This window comes from Dendrobates tinctorius, unplaced genomic scaffold, assembly GCF_039654945.1.
Source record: "Dendrobates tinctorius isolate UK_male_01 unplaced genomic scaffold, ASM3965494v1 ptg000025l, whole genome shotgun sequence".
Classification (NCBI taxonomy): Eukaryota; Metazoa; Chordata; class Amphibia; order Anura; family Dendrobatidae; genus Dendrobates; species Dendrobates tinctorius.
In genome coordinates this window covers 9,768,699-9,785,723 of record NW_027361693.1, presented here as the reverse complement: position 1 = coordinate 9,785,723, position 17,025 = coordinate 9,768,699, and the positions used below count along the sequence as shown (strand labels likewise).

At 40.6% G+C, this 17,025-nt stretch overlaps 1 protein-coding gene across 1 annotated transcript in view; it reads left to right on the top strand.

The window, feature by feature from the left end:
• The window catches only part of CDH18 (cadherin 18), a 1,129,863-nt gene that overhangs the window by 945,082 nt on the left and 167,756 nt on the right, over positions 1–17,025 (top strand). Inside the window, exon 7 of the mRNA XM_073569448.1 lies at positions 5,674–5,927. Within this exon, the coding sequence (XP_073425549.1) occupies positions 5,674–5,927 (254 nt within the window). The remainder of the gene's footprint in view (positions 1–5,673; positions 5,928–17,025) is intronic.

Below are 17,025 nucleotides of genomic sequence, written 5' to 3'. Positions count from 1 at the left end.
TCAAAGTTTTAACCTGATAGTGTTGCTTTACTAGTTATATAATGTTTACTATGAAATGTGCAAGCTTTTGACATTTTTCTGCTATTTATTGCATCTTGCTGAGATAGATAAAAGGCAGAGAGACATATATATAGATGATAGCTAGATAGATAGATAGATAGATAGATAGATAGATAGATACATAGTTAGATAGATAATAGGTAATAGATAATAAGCAATTGATAGATATATAGAGAGACAGATCAATAATTTATAGAATAGATAGATGATAGAGCAGAGGCGTAGCTAGGGTTTCGGTTCGGGGGGGGCGAAACTTCTGAGTGGGCCCCTAACTAGGTAACTGTGATTACAACTTGGTGACGCACCCTAATAGTGGATGTAGGAGATGACTGCGCTGTTACTGAAAATAATCCCTATATAAATATCAACATGGATATTACCACAATATGATCAGTGGTAAACACCAGTCCTACAAAACATATGTGATTATTGCACAGGTATAGTTGGTGTCTTACCGCTGACGTTCTTTCTGATGGAATCGGTCATTTTTCACGTCTTTTCCATCTGGCCCAGACTGACATGACAACTCCTCCAGCCATGACTCTGCTACAGAGAATACAACAACGACACATTTCACTTCTCATATTCCAGCCCCATCACCATCTATCTCCAACCTGCACAAACCACTCATCCTGCTGATACCCCAATGCTGAGCCACTGCTGTTGTATGTGTCCCTATTACTGCACCTGATACCCCAATGCTGAGCCGCCACTGCCGTATGTGTCCCAATTACTGCACCTGATACCCCAATGCTGAGCCGCTGCTGCCGTATGTGTCCCTATTACTGCACCTGATACCCCAATGCTGAGCCGCTGCTGCCGTATGTGTCCCTATTACTGCTCCTGATACCCCAATGCTGAGCCTCTGCTGCCGTATGTGTCCCTATTACTGCACCTGATACCCCAATGCTGAGCCGTTGCTGCTGTATGTGTTCTTATTACTGCACCTGATATCCCAATGCTGAGCCGCTGCTGCTGTATATGTCCCTATTACTGCACCTGATATCCCAATACTGAGCCTCTGCTGCCGTATGTGTCCCTATTACTGCACCTGACACCCCAATGCTGAGCCTCTGCTGCCATATGTGTCCCTATTACTGCACCTGACACCCCAATACTGAGCCGCTGCTGCCGTATGTGTCCCTATTACTGCACCTGATGCCCCAATGCTGAGCCGCTGCTGCTATATGTGTCCCTATTACTACACCTGATACCCCAATACTGAGTCTCTGCTGCTGTCGTATGAGTCCCTATTACTAAACCTGATACCCCAATGCTGAGCTGCTGCTGTCGTATGTGTCCCTATTACTACACCTGATACCCTAATACTGAGCCTCTGCTGCTGCCGTATGTGTCCCTATTACTGCACCTGATACCCCAATGCTGAGCTTCTGCTGCCGTATGTGTCCCTATTGCTGCACCTGATACCCCAATACTGAGCCTCTGCTGCCGTATGTGTCCCTATTACTGCACCTGATACCCCAATACTGAGCCTCTGCTGCCATATGTGTCCCTATTGCTGCACCTGATGCCCCAATACTGAGCCTCTGCTGCAGTACGTGTCCTTATTACTGCACCTGATACCCCCTATACACACATGGCTCTGCTCCACACCCTCTATACACACACGGCTTTGCTCCGTACACCTTGTACACACACAGCTCCGTTCCGTACACCTTGTACACATGCGGCTTTGATGCGTACACCTTGTACACATGCAGCTCTGTTCCGTACACCTTGTACACACGCACCTCTGCTACGTACATGCTGTACACGCGCGCCTTTGCTACGTACACGCTGTACACACGCGCCTCTGCTACGTACACGCTGTACAAACGCGGCTCTGCTCCGTACACACCTGGCTCCGCTCCGTGCACTTGTACACATGCGGCTATGCTCTGTACACCTTGTACACATGCGCTCTGCTCCCTACACCCCGTATACACGCGGCTCTGCTCCCTACACCCCGTATACACACGCTCTGCTCCGTACACGCTGTACACATGCGGCTCTGCTCCGTACACCTTGTATACACACAGCTCTGCTCCGCACACCCAGTACACACGCGGCTCCGCACCATACACCTCGTACACATACTTCCCCAATCTGTACACATTGCACACACGGCTCCACTTCGTACACCCTGCACACACACGCCTCTGCTCCGCACACCCCGCACACACACGGCTCTGCTCTGTACACCCCGACACGTACACACTTGGCTCCACTCCATACCCAAATGGCTCCACTCACCCCATACACACACGGCTCCGCTCCTCTGTACACCTCATACATGCATATCTCTGCGCCGTACACCTTCTACACACATGGCTCCGCTCTGTACACCTCATACACACACAGCTCTGCTACATCCACCCTGTAAACCCCTCCTGAGCCCACACAGAAACTTACTTCACCTCATCCAGCACCATGACAACCAGCACAGCAGAGCCCTGCAGCCGTTGAAGCCCCTAATCATGTGACCCCCTGACTCTGCCCCTCCCGTGAACTCATCACAGGTCCTGTGCACACAGAATAGCCCAGGACGAGATTGCTGGCTGTGAGGTGGGGGGCGCACTGCTGGCACCGGGGCCCCCCACCGCCTTCTCAGGGGCCCATAGCGGCTGGGCGACAGAGTAGGGAGATCGATTCTCCCTGCTCTGCTGCAGAATGTAACTGTATGGGCACGCTGTGCATGCCGATACAGTTACAGTAGTGTAGCTCCAGTGGGCTTCCTCAGAGCTCGGGGCCCGGGGCGACCGCCCCCTCTGCCCCCCGGTAGCTACGCTTCTGTGATAGAGAGATAGATAGATAGATAGATAGATAGATAGATGATAGAGAGATAGATCAATAATTTCTAGAATAGATAGATAATAGATAGAAAGATAATAGATCAATATTAGGTAGATAGATTGATAATATATACAGTAAATATAAATACTGTAGATAGATAGATAGAGAAATAGCTACACACAATGAAGAATGGCAGCACTGCTAATTAAAAAAAATGAAACCGGCTCAGTGCCAGAGCTGTAACATTGTGTATGTGTGCTTGGAAAAAATATAACTTTTCCATTTTTTTTAAATGGGAGTGCTGCCATTTAGTGATGAGCGAGTATACTAATTGCTCGGGTTTTCCCAAGCATGCTCGGATGGTCTCCTAGTATTTGGAAGTGCTCGGAGATTTAATTTCTGTCTTCGCAGCTGCATAATTTTTGGCTATTTGACAACCTGAATACATGTGGGGCTTGCCTGTTTGTTAGGAACTCCACACATGTATTCAGGCTGTCAAGTAGCTGCAAATCTTGTAGTTGCGGCAACAGAAACTAAATCTCCGAGCACTTCCAAATACTCGATCACCCGAGCAACGAGTATACTTGCTCATAACTACTGCCATTCTTCATTGTCTATGTTTTATAGTCCAATGGTTTACATCTGCTCTTTTTGATTGGTGATGTTTTGTCCCTTTTAATAATTTTATTTTAGGTGGATAGATATACTGTATAATAAAAAAGATATATCAGTACTAAGTAAAGGGAGCCTGTCAGCAATACATGCTGCCCAAACCAGCTGTAGTATCTTAACCATGTATGAAATCCTGCTGAGTTTCAGATATAGACATACTTTTAATAGCCACTGGCAAACTAGCTGAGTTGTTGACTAGTTGTGCAGGCAGATCCCCAGTGACTGTCAAACATCTGCCTATACACGCACGTAAGGAGAGGCTTGCCAGTCACTGTTAACCAGTTGAGAGAAGCCACCAGAGACTTACCTGTACGACAAGTCACCAGAGCTGCTCATTCCCCTATGACTAATAAAAGTATGTTTATCTCTGAAATGCCGCAGTGTTTCCGAGACAAATATACCTGGATGTGACCATACAGCAAGTGGCTGATACATGCTGCCCACAGTTTGGTCAGCATATACAGTGGGTACAGAAAGTATTCAGACCCCTTTAAATTTTTCACTCTTTGTTTCATTGCAGCCATTTGGTAAATTCAAAAAAGTTCATTTTCTTCTCATTAATGTACACTCTGCACCCCATCTTGACTGAAAAAAACAGAAATGTAGAAATTTTTGCAAATTTATTAAAAAAGAGAAAATCTGAAATATCACATGGTCAAAAGTATTTGGACCCTTTGCACAACACTCATATTTATGTCACATGCTGACCATTTCCTTGTGATCCTCCTTGAGATGGTTCTACTCCTTCATTGCAGTTCAGCAGTGTTTAATTAAACTGATAGGACTTGATTTGTAAAGGCACACACCTGACTATATAAGACCTATATAAGGACAGGACGAATAGTTGGAATTAAAGGAAACATGAATGCGGCCAAGTACAGAGATAACCTGGATGAAAACCTCTTCCAGAGTGCTCTGGACCTCAGACTTGACCGAAAGTTCACCTTCCAACAAGACAATGACCCTAAGCACATCGCTAAAATAACAAAGGAGTGGCTTCAGAACAACTCTGTGACCATTCTTTGCCATTCAGCCAGAGCCCTGACCTAAACCCAATTGAGCATCTCTGGAGATACCTGAAAATGGGTGTCCACCAACGTTCACCATCCAACCTGACGGAACTGGAGAGGATCTGCAAGGAAGAATGGCAGAGGATCCCAAAATCCTGGTGTGAAAAACTTGTTGCATCATTCCCAAGAAGACTCATGGCTGTACTAGCTCAAAAGGGTGCGTCTACTCAATACTGAGCAAAGGGTCTGAATACTTATGATCATGTGATATTTCAGTTTTTCTTTTTTAATAATTTTGCAAATATTTCTACATTTCTGCTTTATTCAATCAAGATGGTGTGCAGAGTGTACATTAATGAGAAAAAATGAACTTTTTTGAATTTACCAAATGTCTGCAATGAAGCAAAGAGTGAAAAATTTAAAGGGGTCTGAGTACTTTCTGCACCCACTGTACTGTATCAGCTAACTGGTTCCCCTTAAATAGATTACAAGTGCAAACCACAAGGACTAGACCATTGGATTATTGTGTGTGTATATATATATATATATATATATATATATATATATATATATATATATATATATATATATATAATGGCAGGACACCCATGTAAAAAAAGAGAAAATTATATTTATTCCAAGTCAATGTATCTAACATTTTGACTCTGGACTTTTTCAAATGGAGGTGTTGCCATTTTTTATCTTATAAGTAAATTGCTATATAGATAGAGTGAGATGATAATAGATAGATAAATAGATAGGATAGATAGATAGATAGATAAACAGTTGATAGATAATACAAGACAGATAGATAGATAATAGATTGATAGACAATAGATAGATAATAAATAGATGACATATAGATAACAGACAGAATTAATTATGCAGTATGTTTCATACTTGATACATTTATATTTATAAAATCCTACACATTGTGCAGATAAAGTTTATTCCACAGGTTTACAGCACAATTATTTGCAATATTTATTGAGTAGTTCTGAGAATTCTCTTTATACTAATTTGCTAAAATTAGAGAAATTTCTAATGTAATGTTTATGTCTTTATGTTATTTCTGGGCTATGGTACAATTACCATGTGTCACTTGCTATGTATAATGTTGTTATATCTCTATTTACAGCCATTAAATTATGAGAAAAAGAAATTATATTTACTTAACATCGAAGGAGTAAATACTCATCTGGACTCAAGATTTTCTCACCTGGGACCCTTTAAAGATACCACTATGTTAAAAGTCATTGTCGGGGATGTAGATGAAGCACCATTGTTTACAAAGCCATTTTATGAGATGGATGTTTATGAGAATGCAGATATAGGAACCATTGTGGGAATGGTAACAGCTCATGATCCTGACAGTTCTAATAGCCCAGTAAGGTAAGACATTGCCTATAGTCTGTATAAGTATTTGAACAGCTATATATATCTTTACTTTGCAGTATACTGTACATATCAGGAACAATATTTGGAATATGATAACCATATTTCAATGCAGTAATACAAAGTAACAAACAGCATATAAAAAGTACACACTTACTGAAACCTGTAAGGCCATACTCTTTTTCTCATTTAGAGATGCCCCATTGCAGCTCAGAGTGCAGAAAGGATTTCTGGCAAATTTGCTTTTTGAAAAACAGATTAGACAATCTCCAATACTTGACTTTATGAGCTAACCTCAGGAACAAGCAAAGGGCTGCGCGATGCTGACTCTGTAACCCCATAGAAGTAAATAGAAGATATAAAAACTATGTAGCATACACCTTGGGAGTTATGAATGGCTAATAAAGACAGGGTTGGACTGGTCCACCAGAGAATCGGAAAATCCTCCGGTGGGCCCTGGCTTCTCCTTCAAGAGTGTTCATAGTGCAAACCTTGCAGCTGCTATGGGTCTCTTGAGTGGAGAAGAAAGGTGGGCCCCCAGAATCAGAACCGCTGGTGGGCCCAATGTTCTTCAGTCTGAGACTGGATAAAGAAATAACGCTTTAAAGATAAGCAGCCATATGCATCCCAGATTTTATGTGCCAGCACATTAAAAAAACATTTTTTCACCTGATAGAACAAAATGCTTAATGTAATTACAAATTGTCATGATTCCTCTGCTCAGTGAATGATTGCTATGCTGTTCTATGGAAACGGTCTAGCTGAGCTGTCTGTGTCTTGATTGACAGCTTGGCTGTCCAATACTGTGATGGGCTTGCTGTCTTGTAAGTGTCTTAATTGACAGCTGTGCTGTCCAATCTGTGACTGGGACGTGTGGGACTTTCTGCAGGTGTTCAGTGTTCTGTTGATCACATAACTACTTAACGGAGCTGTCTGCCCCTGCTCTCTGCCAGACATATTTTGTTGTTCTTCTTGGTGAGTGGTAGCCTGATTCTGCTCCTCTGAGCTCTGATCTTCTGCTGCCTGACCCTTTGGACTGTGTTCTGACTATCTGTTTGTCTCGTCCTTTGGGTTTTGATCCGCTATCTCTTGTTATTGAGCCTGGACTGTGACATGACTTACGCCTTCATCTTTTCGGTTGGTTATCTACGTACTCTCTCGGTATTGACTCTGCAACGTCTGACTCTTCTGCCTCATGGCTAGCCATGAGTAGTGACTAGCATCACACAAATTTCTATATGTTTGTCTGCCTGTATCAAACAGCTTGCTTTGTAGCTTAAGCCTAAAGCTTTCTTAATAATCCAAAGGCATCATCTTCATTAAACTAATTTGGCATTGGCTACATGGTTGTATGGAAGCTTTTTTTTTTCTGTTGTTGTTCTCTTGCACACTACATCATATGGACATATGTGATTGGTAACTTCTCATTGTGTAAAACTAACTTGTCAGTTACAGAAAGTAAAAATGATCAATAGTGTTAACTAGTGACTATGAGACTGTATGGGACGCATGGCTTGAAAGAAGACCTGCAACTACAAAAAATATTTTTAAATATTTTGTACAATTCCCTGGATGCCTGTTATGAATGGGTCACCAAGGAGGAAAAAACAAAACAAGCTAAGTCACAGAAAACCAGAGAGGGTGGTAACTATGCACATTGCAGATCCCTGATCCTAACCACACAACAAGCAGCAGCCGTGGAGCGTTCCTATGATGAACCTAGACGCTTTGTCACACCCGGAGGACTAAATAAGCCTAAAGCAAGAAAAAGGGAAAACTAACTGCCCCAGAGAAGACCCCAAAGGAAAGACAGCCCCCACACATGTATTGATGGTGAAACAAGATGAAAACACAAACACAGGCAGGGAAATAGGCTGAGCAAACGATGGGGCCCAAACTAACTAGAAAGGATAGGAAAGGAAAGACACTGTCGGCAATCTGCCAAAAACCATACAAAAATATTGTCCAACACTTCTGATAACAAAATTAACCCTGAAGTTACTAGACTTCTCCCATTATATCAGCACTCTGAAATATTCTGAGACAGAGCAAAAAGAGGCCAATCTAATAAGGGACAAAAGGCAAATTGGCAATTACAGATAAATAAGAGTGGAAATTCAGCACAGCCCCAGCCGGGGCTGGCTGACCACACAAAAAACTGAATAGACCAACAAAATCAAGTGTGAACATTAGCAGAAAAACTTAGCTTGAGCTGACTGGAACAGAGCTGAGAACCAAGACCTGAGAAGCCAGAAGGAATCACCAGCACCAGAATAGGGCGTTGGCTGTCTTAAATCCAGTCTGAGATTCCTGAGGTCCAATCGTCATCCTCCTTATCAGGTGGCTGATCTCCACTGATTAAATCAGCCTCACTACCTCCTGTTACCACCAGAAGGAGCCTGGAAGGAGAACTCACAACTGGTAGACCAGAAAATGAACTCACAACAGTACCCCCCTTGAGGAGGGGTCACCGAACCCTCATCCATGCCACCAGGCCGATCAGGATGGGCCCGGTGAAAAGCATGAACCAATCTATTGGCATGAATATCAGAGGCAGAGACCCAAAAATTATCCTCCTGGCCATAGCCATTCCATTTGACCAAATACTGGAGTCTCTGTCTAACCAAATGAGAATCCAATATTTTCTCTACCTCATATTCCACTTTGCCTTCAACCAACACAGGGTCAGGAGGTGCTGCCATAGGAACCACTGGCTCAACAAACCTCTTCAACAGAGATTTGTGAAATACGTTATGGATCTTGAACGTAACTGGAAGAGCCAATCGAAAAGAAACAGGATTAAGAATCTCCAAAATCTTATATGGTCCAATAAATCTTGGCTTAAGTTTTGGAGATGCAACCTTCATAGGAATATTCTTAGACGACAACTAAACCATATCACCCACTTTAAACCGGGGACCAATGGTCCAATGCCGGTTGGAAAATCGCTGGGCCTTTTCCTGAGAGAGTGACAACTTATCCACCACTTGGTCCCATATCTGCTGCATTCTCTCAACCACAGTGTCCACACCTGGGCAGGACGAAGATTCCACTTGTCCTGAAGAGAATTGAGGATGAAACCCAAAATTACAGAAAAATGGTGACATCAAAGTGGCAGAACTAGCTCTATTGTTCAGCGCGAATACGGCCAAGGGCAAAAATGAGACCCAATCATCCTGATCAGCAGACATAAAACATCCTAAATAAGACTCCAAGGTCTGGCTTGTTCTCTCAGTCTGTCCATTGGTCTGGGGATGAAACGCGGAGGAGAAGGATAACTGAATTCCCAGATTGGAACAAAAGGCTTTCCAGAATCTGGAAACAAACTGGACTCCTCTGTCGGACACAATGTTCTCAGGAATCCCATGTAACCAAACCACCTGTTGTAAAAACAAGGGTACCAACTCAGCGGAAGATGGCAACTTTGGGAGTGGTACAAGATGGACGATCTTCGAAAATCTATCACAAATCACCCAGATAACAGTCATTCTCTGAGACACAGGAAGATCAGAAATAAAATCCATTGAGATATGGGTCCATGGTCTCTTGGGCCCCGGCAGGGGCATCAGCAACCCACTAGAACGAGAACAGGGTTTTGATCGAGAACAAGTCCCACAGGACTGTACAAAATTCCTGACATCACGAGATAAGGCGGGCCACCAAAAAGACTGACTCACCAAATCTCTGGTACCAAAAATACCTGGATGACCAACCAATGCGGAGCAATGAATTTCAGACATCACTCTCTTTATCCACTGGTCAGGAACATACAATTTTCCCATAGGGCAGCGCTCAGGTTTATCCTCTCAAATCAGGCGAAATGGCAGAAAGAACTACCCCCTCACCTAGGATGGTAGCAGGCTCGGTCACATTAAGAGAATCGGCAAATAAACTCCTAGAAAGGGCGTCTGCCTTAACATTCTTAGTGCCCAAAAGAAAAGAGACCACAAAATTAAAACACGTGAAAAACAAGGCCCATCTAGCCTGTCTAGGATTCAAGCGTTTGGCCGACTCCAGATAAATCAAATTCTTGTGATCGGTGAGGACCACAACTTGATGTCTAGCTCCCTCCAACCAATGTCTCCACTCCTCAAATGCCCATTTCATGGCCAACAATTCCCGATTCCCCACGTCATAGTTGCGCTCAGATGGGGAGAACTTTGGAGAAAAGAAGGCACAGGGATTCATCTTAGAAGCCACAGGGTCTTTTTGGGACAAAACAGCTCCTGCACCAATCTCAGAAGCATCTACCTCCACCTGAAATGGAAGTGAGACATCAGGTTGCCATAAAACTGGAGCTGAAGTAAATCTCTGCTTAAGCTCCTGAAATGCTGAGACAGCCTCAGGAGACCAATTCAGCACATCAGCGCCCTTCTTGGTCAGATCAGTCAGTGGTTTGACAATACCAGAAAAATTACCTATAAATTTACGATAGAAATTAGCAAAACCCAAAAACTTCTGGAGGGCCTTCAAAGAAGTAGCCTGAACCCAATCATAAATGGCCTGTACCTTGACCGGGTCCATTTAAATAGTCTACGGAGACAAGATAAATCCCAAAAATGACATCCTCTGTACACCAAAGAGGCATTTCGATCCCTTAACAAACAGGGAATTCTCCCTCAAAATCCGGAGCACAGTTCGGACGTGTTCCACATGAGAATCACAATCACTAGAAAAGATCAAAATATCATCCAGATAGATGATCAAAAACTTATCCACAAAGTCACGGAAAATATCATTCATAAAGGACTGGAAGACAGAAGGGGCATTAGTGAGCCCAAAAGGCATCACCAGGTACTCAAAATGTCCCTCCGGAGTATTAAACGCCATCTTCCATTCATCCCCATGCTTGATGCGAATAAGATTATACGTCCCCTGAGGTCAAGCTTAGTAAACCAGCAGGCACTCTTAACTCTGGAGAATAAATCAGACATCAGAGGTAACGGGTACTGATATTTAACCGTCATCTTGTTAAGGGAACGATAATCAATACACGGTCTTAATGAACCATCTTTCTTGGCCACAAAAAAAAACCCAGCATCTAAAGGTGACGAGGATGGTCTAATATGACCCTTCTCCAACGACTCCTTAATATAGGATCGCATAGCATCATGTTCGGGTACTGATAAGTTTAAACACCGACCCTTGGGAAATTTACACCCTGAAGTCACAAGACTTCTCCCATTATATCAGCACTCTGAAATATTCTGAGGCAGAGCAAAAAGAGGCCAATCTAATAAGGGACAAAAAGCAAATTATCAAATACAGATAAATAATGGTGGAAATTCAGCACAGCCCCATCCGGGGTTGGCTGACCACACAAAAACTGAATAGACCAACAAAATCAAGTGTGAACATTAGCAGAAAAACTTAGCTCGAGCTGACTGGAACAGAACTGAGAACCAAGACCTGACAAGCCAGAAGGAATCACCAGCACCAGAATAGGGCGTCGGCTGTCTTAAATCCAGTCTGAGATTCCTGAGGTCCAATCGTCACCCTCCTTATCAGGTGGCAGATCTCCACTGATTAAATCAGCCTCACCACCTCCTGTTACCACGAGAGGGAGCCTGGAAGGAGAACTCACAACTGGTAGACCAGAAAATGAACTCACAACAGGTGCCCTTTTTCTGATGCTCTTTTACATTTTGAACTGTGTGACTCCATTGATGAGATATTCATATTTGTTGCCATTGGAATGCAGCATGTGAAATCTCTGCTTGCAGTCCAATAGGGTATTTCTTCAGAGTCATTTCCAGATCACCGCTTGGCAAATGGTTTACCAGACTAGCAGCCTGTGAATGGCAGTGTCTGGTGGAGGGGAGTGAACATGCACGTCCCCAGAGAGAACTTTAAAGAAACTCCCAGTTGTAGTGCAAGCAAAAATTTCACATATCGTGCTCCATAGACAACAAATTTGAATATTTATTAAATGGAGTGATGCAACACAAAAAGTAAAAAATAGTCAGAATCAAGGGAGCTGAAGGATTTTTACAAAATATTTAACTTACTTTTTCAGCAAGTGACAGGTCTCTTTAAGTTATGTATTTTTTGAACAAGACATTGGTGAGAAATCATGTTTACTTTGTTCTCATGCTATAACTTGTATATGTTTTCATTTTGAAGTATGTGACATAGTGTGAAAACATGCTTTTCAGTAATTCTGAAGCAAAAACTGCTGTCACAAGGTCCTTTGATGAAAATTTCAAGCAGTGCAGGAATGGTGTTGCATGAAAAATAATATAAAGGGCAATAAATAATTATTACTGCCCACCCTCATGCTACGGGACATGAATAACAGCATAGAGAACAGCAGTGTGGAAACTACAATAGGACCAAACACAAATAATCCTGTATTAAAATGTACATTTAGCTGGCTATTTATCTTGATGGAACCATTGCTAGGAGTGCACAGCATTATTTAGGTTGGCATGCCCCCAGGATATTGTTCATACATTGTTGTGAAATTTACATGTTTTTTGCTTTTATGTGTTAGCTATATGTGATTTTTTAATAAAGATTCATTTGTGTTTGGTATATACTGCAAGTCTTCTTGCGGGTTTTTACATGCCACATTTCTCTCTGCTGTTATTCATTAAATTATGTAGTATTTCTTGGCTCTTTTGCCCATCTCTGTGTCCTGAGGAGTTTCTACCCCATTGCCAACATTACCCAGCTTGTGTCCTCATTAAAAGAACTGCTAAAGTCGAAAAACTGCATTAGTAATCTAAAGATCCACAGCCAGAGTTTGTCATTTGGCTGTCATTCTTGCCAAGCCAAATCTTTGTTTTAGATTACAATTAAGACAAAAGGTTTTAAAAGGCCCTAGTGCATCAGAATCATTTGAAACTTTCTTCAGCGCTAGCGCTTAAAAGCCTGTTGCTTGGCCTCTTCAGGCACGCTGGACAGGTGGAGTGAAAAGGTAATCAGCAAAGCAAGATGTCGAAATGTCTCTTCGCTGTTCTTGATTATATATCAGTACTCAGGCTTGTTGACTAGTCTTTTTTTCTAAAGTCAAGGTGCTGACACTTACAATGAACTAATCACTGATTGCATGTATTCTTTCACCTCATCAGATATGTCCACAGGAATTATTTTTCATTTTTTTAAAGCCGTGTATTTACAGCATCAGATAAAATTTGGACATTTGTTATTTCAGTTGAAAACAGATTTTGTAAATGGGAAGTATATATAAACTGTGATGTCAAGAGATTTTTTGACCCTTAATCTATTCACAACATCTGCCGTATATGTACATCAGGTCAGGCAATGCTTTCATGCAATCTGCCATCCCGGTACAGTAAAAGCCAGTTCACAAGCAGTATATGACTGTGATCAATGCTAGCACCAGTAGTGGCCATCTTATCCATTACATACCGTTGTTAATAGCGAAAATGGTATGGTTATTTGAGGGAGGCTTTCAGCAGTATACTGAATGATGCTAAGGCAATTCTAGGCTAAATAATGGCTTCGATGACAGGGTCATAGCATGGTCTAACACGCCTCCTGTCAACATTCTAAAGCTGTGTTCACACAATGAGTTTTTAGTAGGCTAAGTATACTGTATATTTTTTCTGCGTCAAAAATGCAGCATCTGACAACTGCAATAAAGTGGATGGGATTTCTAAAAATCGCATGTCCAATACACTTTTTTTGCGCTTGGTAAATTTGTCTTGCAAATATGCTGAGTTTTTGTGAAGGTTTTCCCAAAAGAATTACATCAGATGTGGTGAATCCACAGGTAAAAAATGCATTTCCAATGCGAAAACACACTAAAAATGTGTGTAATACACATGTGACAGTATAAAGTTTTGTCGAAGCCAAATACCAGGAAACACAATAAATAGCTTTATTTAAAGCATAGCATACCAGAAAGAAGTTTTCAGCTTAAAAAAATGGTAATAGCACATGTAACAAAACTCACACAATAGCGCAATGAAAAAAACACGTGACCAAATTCACAATAATGTGTGCTAAAAAATTGTGCAGAAATTGTGCAACCTAAAAAATCACCAAATACTCAATGTAGGAATGCAGCCTAAACTAGCACATCTAATACTGTGCAAGACTCAAGTTTTGAAGGTTATTAGATCACAAAAGTGAAAATTCAAAGTCCAACAGATGAATTAATTAAAAAAGTCAAAAAAATCTAATAAAATTAGGAAAAATATAAAAAAATAAAGCAATACTAAATAAATAAGAAAAAATTCTGTGAAACAAAAAAGTACACATCCAGAATAATGCAAGCAATAAATTTGATTTAAATCATATGTTGGACATTTGAAAAAAAAACACCACAAAAATATAGTCTTCATCATGCTGATACACAAAAAATTGAATAAAAATCATGTATAAAAAGTTGTATATAAAAAAATTGGTATAACTTGAATCATCGACTAGCCATGCAAATTACAAACCTCACATGGTTCTGTAAGCACAAAAATAAAATGGTTATTACTAGCAGAATATTAAGACCCAAAAATAAAAAAGTTGATATATAAATAGTTTTTAGTCTGCAAAATTATCTATACATTAAAAACCTATATCAATGTTGCATCACGTTATTTGTAATGACCTAGAGTATAAAGTTGTTCACTTTTGTCAAAAAAGGAATGATGTAAAAAAATACATAAATAAAAAACCGCTTGTGAATTGCTGTTTTTATTAATTCTTCCGCCCAAAAATCGGAAAAAATACAATACAAAAAATGTTATATAGTCTAAAAGAGTAACAACAAATAATTCAGTTCATCAAGAGAAAAAATAAACTCCAACAGAGTTCAAACTCAAACTCTTTCAGACAAATAAAATGAAAAATATGCTAATATGAAAACAAGTACATTTTGGTAAAAAAGGGTTTTAGTGTGCAAAAATGGCAAAATATAGAAAACTTTGTAACACAGGGATGGTTGTTATGATGCTTACTTGAAGAATAAAGTTATGTTATTCCACATGGTAACATTTGTAAATCAGTATAAAAAACAAAAATATAAAGAAAATTCCTGGATAACTGCTTATAGGTCTTGCAAAAATCTTAATAAATGTTATGTACCCTCAAATTGTGTATTAAGCACTACAGTTCATTTTGTAAAAAACAAGCTCATTAACATATATGTTATTTGTCAATGAAAAAGCTGAGGTTTTCCATGTTATAAGTAACTCAAAGGCTCTGGAAAAGTTACCTAGCTCCCAAAAATCAATCCAGTAAAAGCCATGCTCCAAAAGCTAAATGGCCTCCATTCTGAGCCACGCAGCATGCCCAAACAACAGTTAATGGTGACATGAAATACATAATACCTTTGGGTAACCCACAAGGAGAAAACAAGTGGAATGATGCTCCTCTAAGTAAAAGAGAATTATCTATTTAAAAATATTTAATCTGATTACAATCTAGATTCCCTGCCAGTATATCTTTGGAGTGTGGGAGGAAACAGAAGTATCCGGAGGAAATCCATGCAAAGACTGAGAGAACACAAACTCCTTGCAGATGTTGTCCTTTGTGGTTTCAGAACCCCAGCATTGGAAGTCTTCAGTGCTAACCACTGAGCCGCCATGTGACCCAGTACAAATTTATATGGGCATGGGGCATATAAATCTTGCCCGCAATAATGACTTACTCTAAAGTAGAAATAAAAATCAAAAGCTGCAAAAGTGTACAACTAGCATTACCCAAATAAGGAGCAAAGAGTAAAAAATGGACCAATGCCATGTAGTCAGTAATGTATAACTGTCTGATAACAGTACTGTTGGTCACATTTGTGGTGCATAGCATGCTGACAAATGAAGTGATGTAATATCCTCTTCCTGGTTCCAGTGCTCTCCTTTGCCCTTACACATACCCCCTGAGGAAGCAGGGTGAAATGCATGTCTGGGCTTAGAACACCATCAATCAGGCTACCTCTGTATATGTATATAACCAACAAGTACTTCTACAGGTTTATTGAAAAATTTCCACTGTAATTTTCTTACTTCGCTCTTTCACTTATTGTTATATAGCTATTATGCATGGGGATTAGGTGAAATGAATTGAATACCGTTTATGGTTGATTTTATTTTACTACTGCAATCGCCCCCCCCCTTAAAACAGAGCTGAGTTCAAATTTCCTAGCCACAAGCAGGCCTAATTACTACCACATCTGTTCTCAATCAAGAAATCACTGAACTAGGACCTGTTTATGGAATCTGAACTCAACTCTCCAAAGATGTGATAAAGCACAGTTAGTTTATGCTTTATGGGGAGCGGACAATCCCTTTTCCACACAAGGCCCTGTACGTTTGGATTCCTTTTTCTCTTAATAATAAAGACCTTCACCTAAAAACTGCATTTTGTGTTTACTTGTGTTATCTTTGTCTAATATTTAAATTTATTTCGTGATTTGAAACACTTAAGTGAGAGAAACATGCAAAAGAATAGGAAATCAGGAAGGGGTAAACAATTTTTCACATCACTATATTTAAATAAATAATTGTTTTTAACTTAGTAGAGCATCACTACACTTGTTTTATCCTTCTGGGCTACCCCAGAGGGATTATGTATTACATAATTTATAGGGTGCATCCATATTGTGTTTATAGGTGGCCACAGCTGCTGGTGTACTTTTTAGCTCAATTGTGTGTGAGCCGGATTGAGATAAGAATCATAGTATCTTTGATTCTATGATTCTGCATGTGAGCCAGATTCTTACCAATCTCATAATGAGATAAGACATCAATTACCTGACATGTTTAACAATTTATTAGGTGCAATTCTCCAATTTCACATGCTGGGCACTGTATTGAAATGGCTTAGTTGAAATTTTCACTCTGCAACACCCGCTGCAAACTAATTTCTTTAATATGACAAGTGGGTCACTACTAGAGATGAGTGAAGTTGTTCGGATTTTGTCCCTGAATCTGATTTTGATGTATTCAATCCATATTTGAGCACTATTTGTGCCAAATGTTTGTCTTATGATTGGTTCTGAACATATTCGGTAATTTCTACGCCCACTGACTCTAATGACGTTTGGCAGTGTTTGATGAATATTGCAAAAACAATATTTGATTCTGATCATATTCGGAACCACGTCCGCGACCTCTTCCACCATACTTCCTCATGT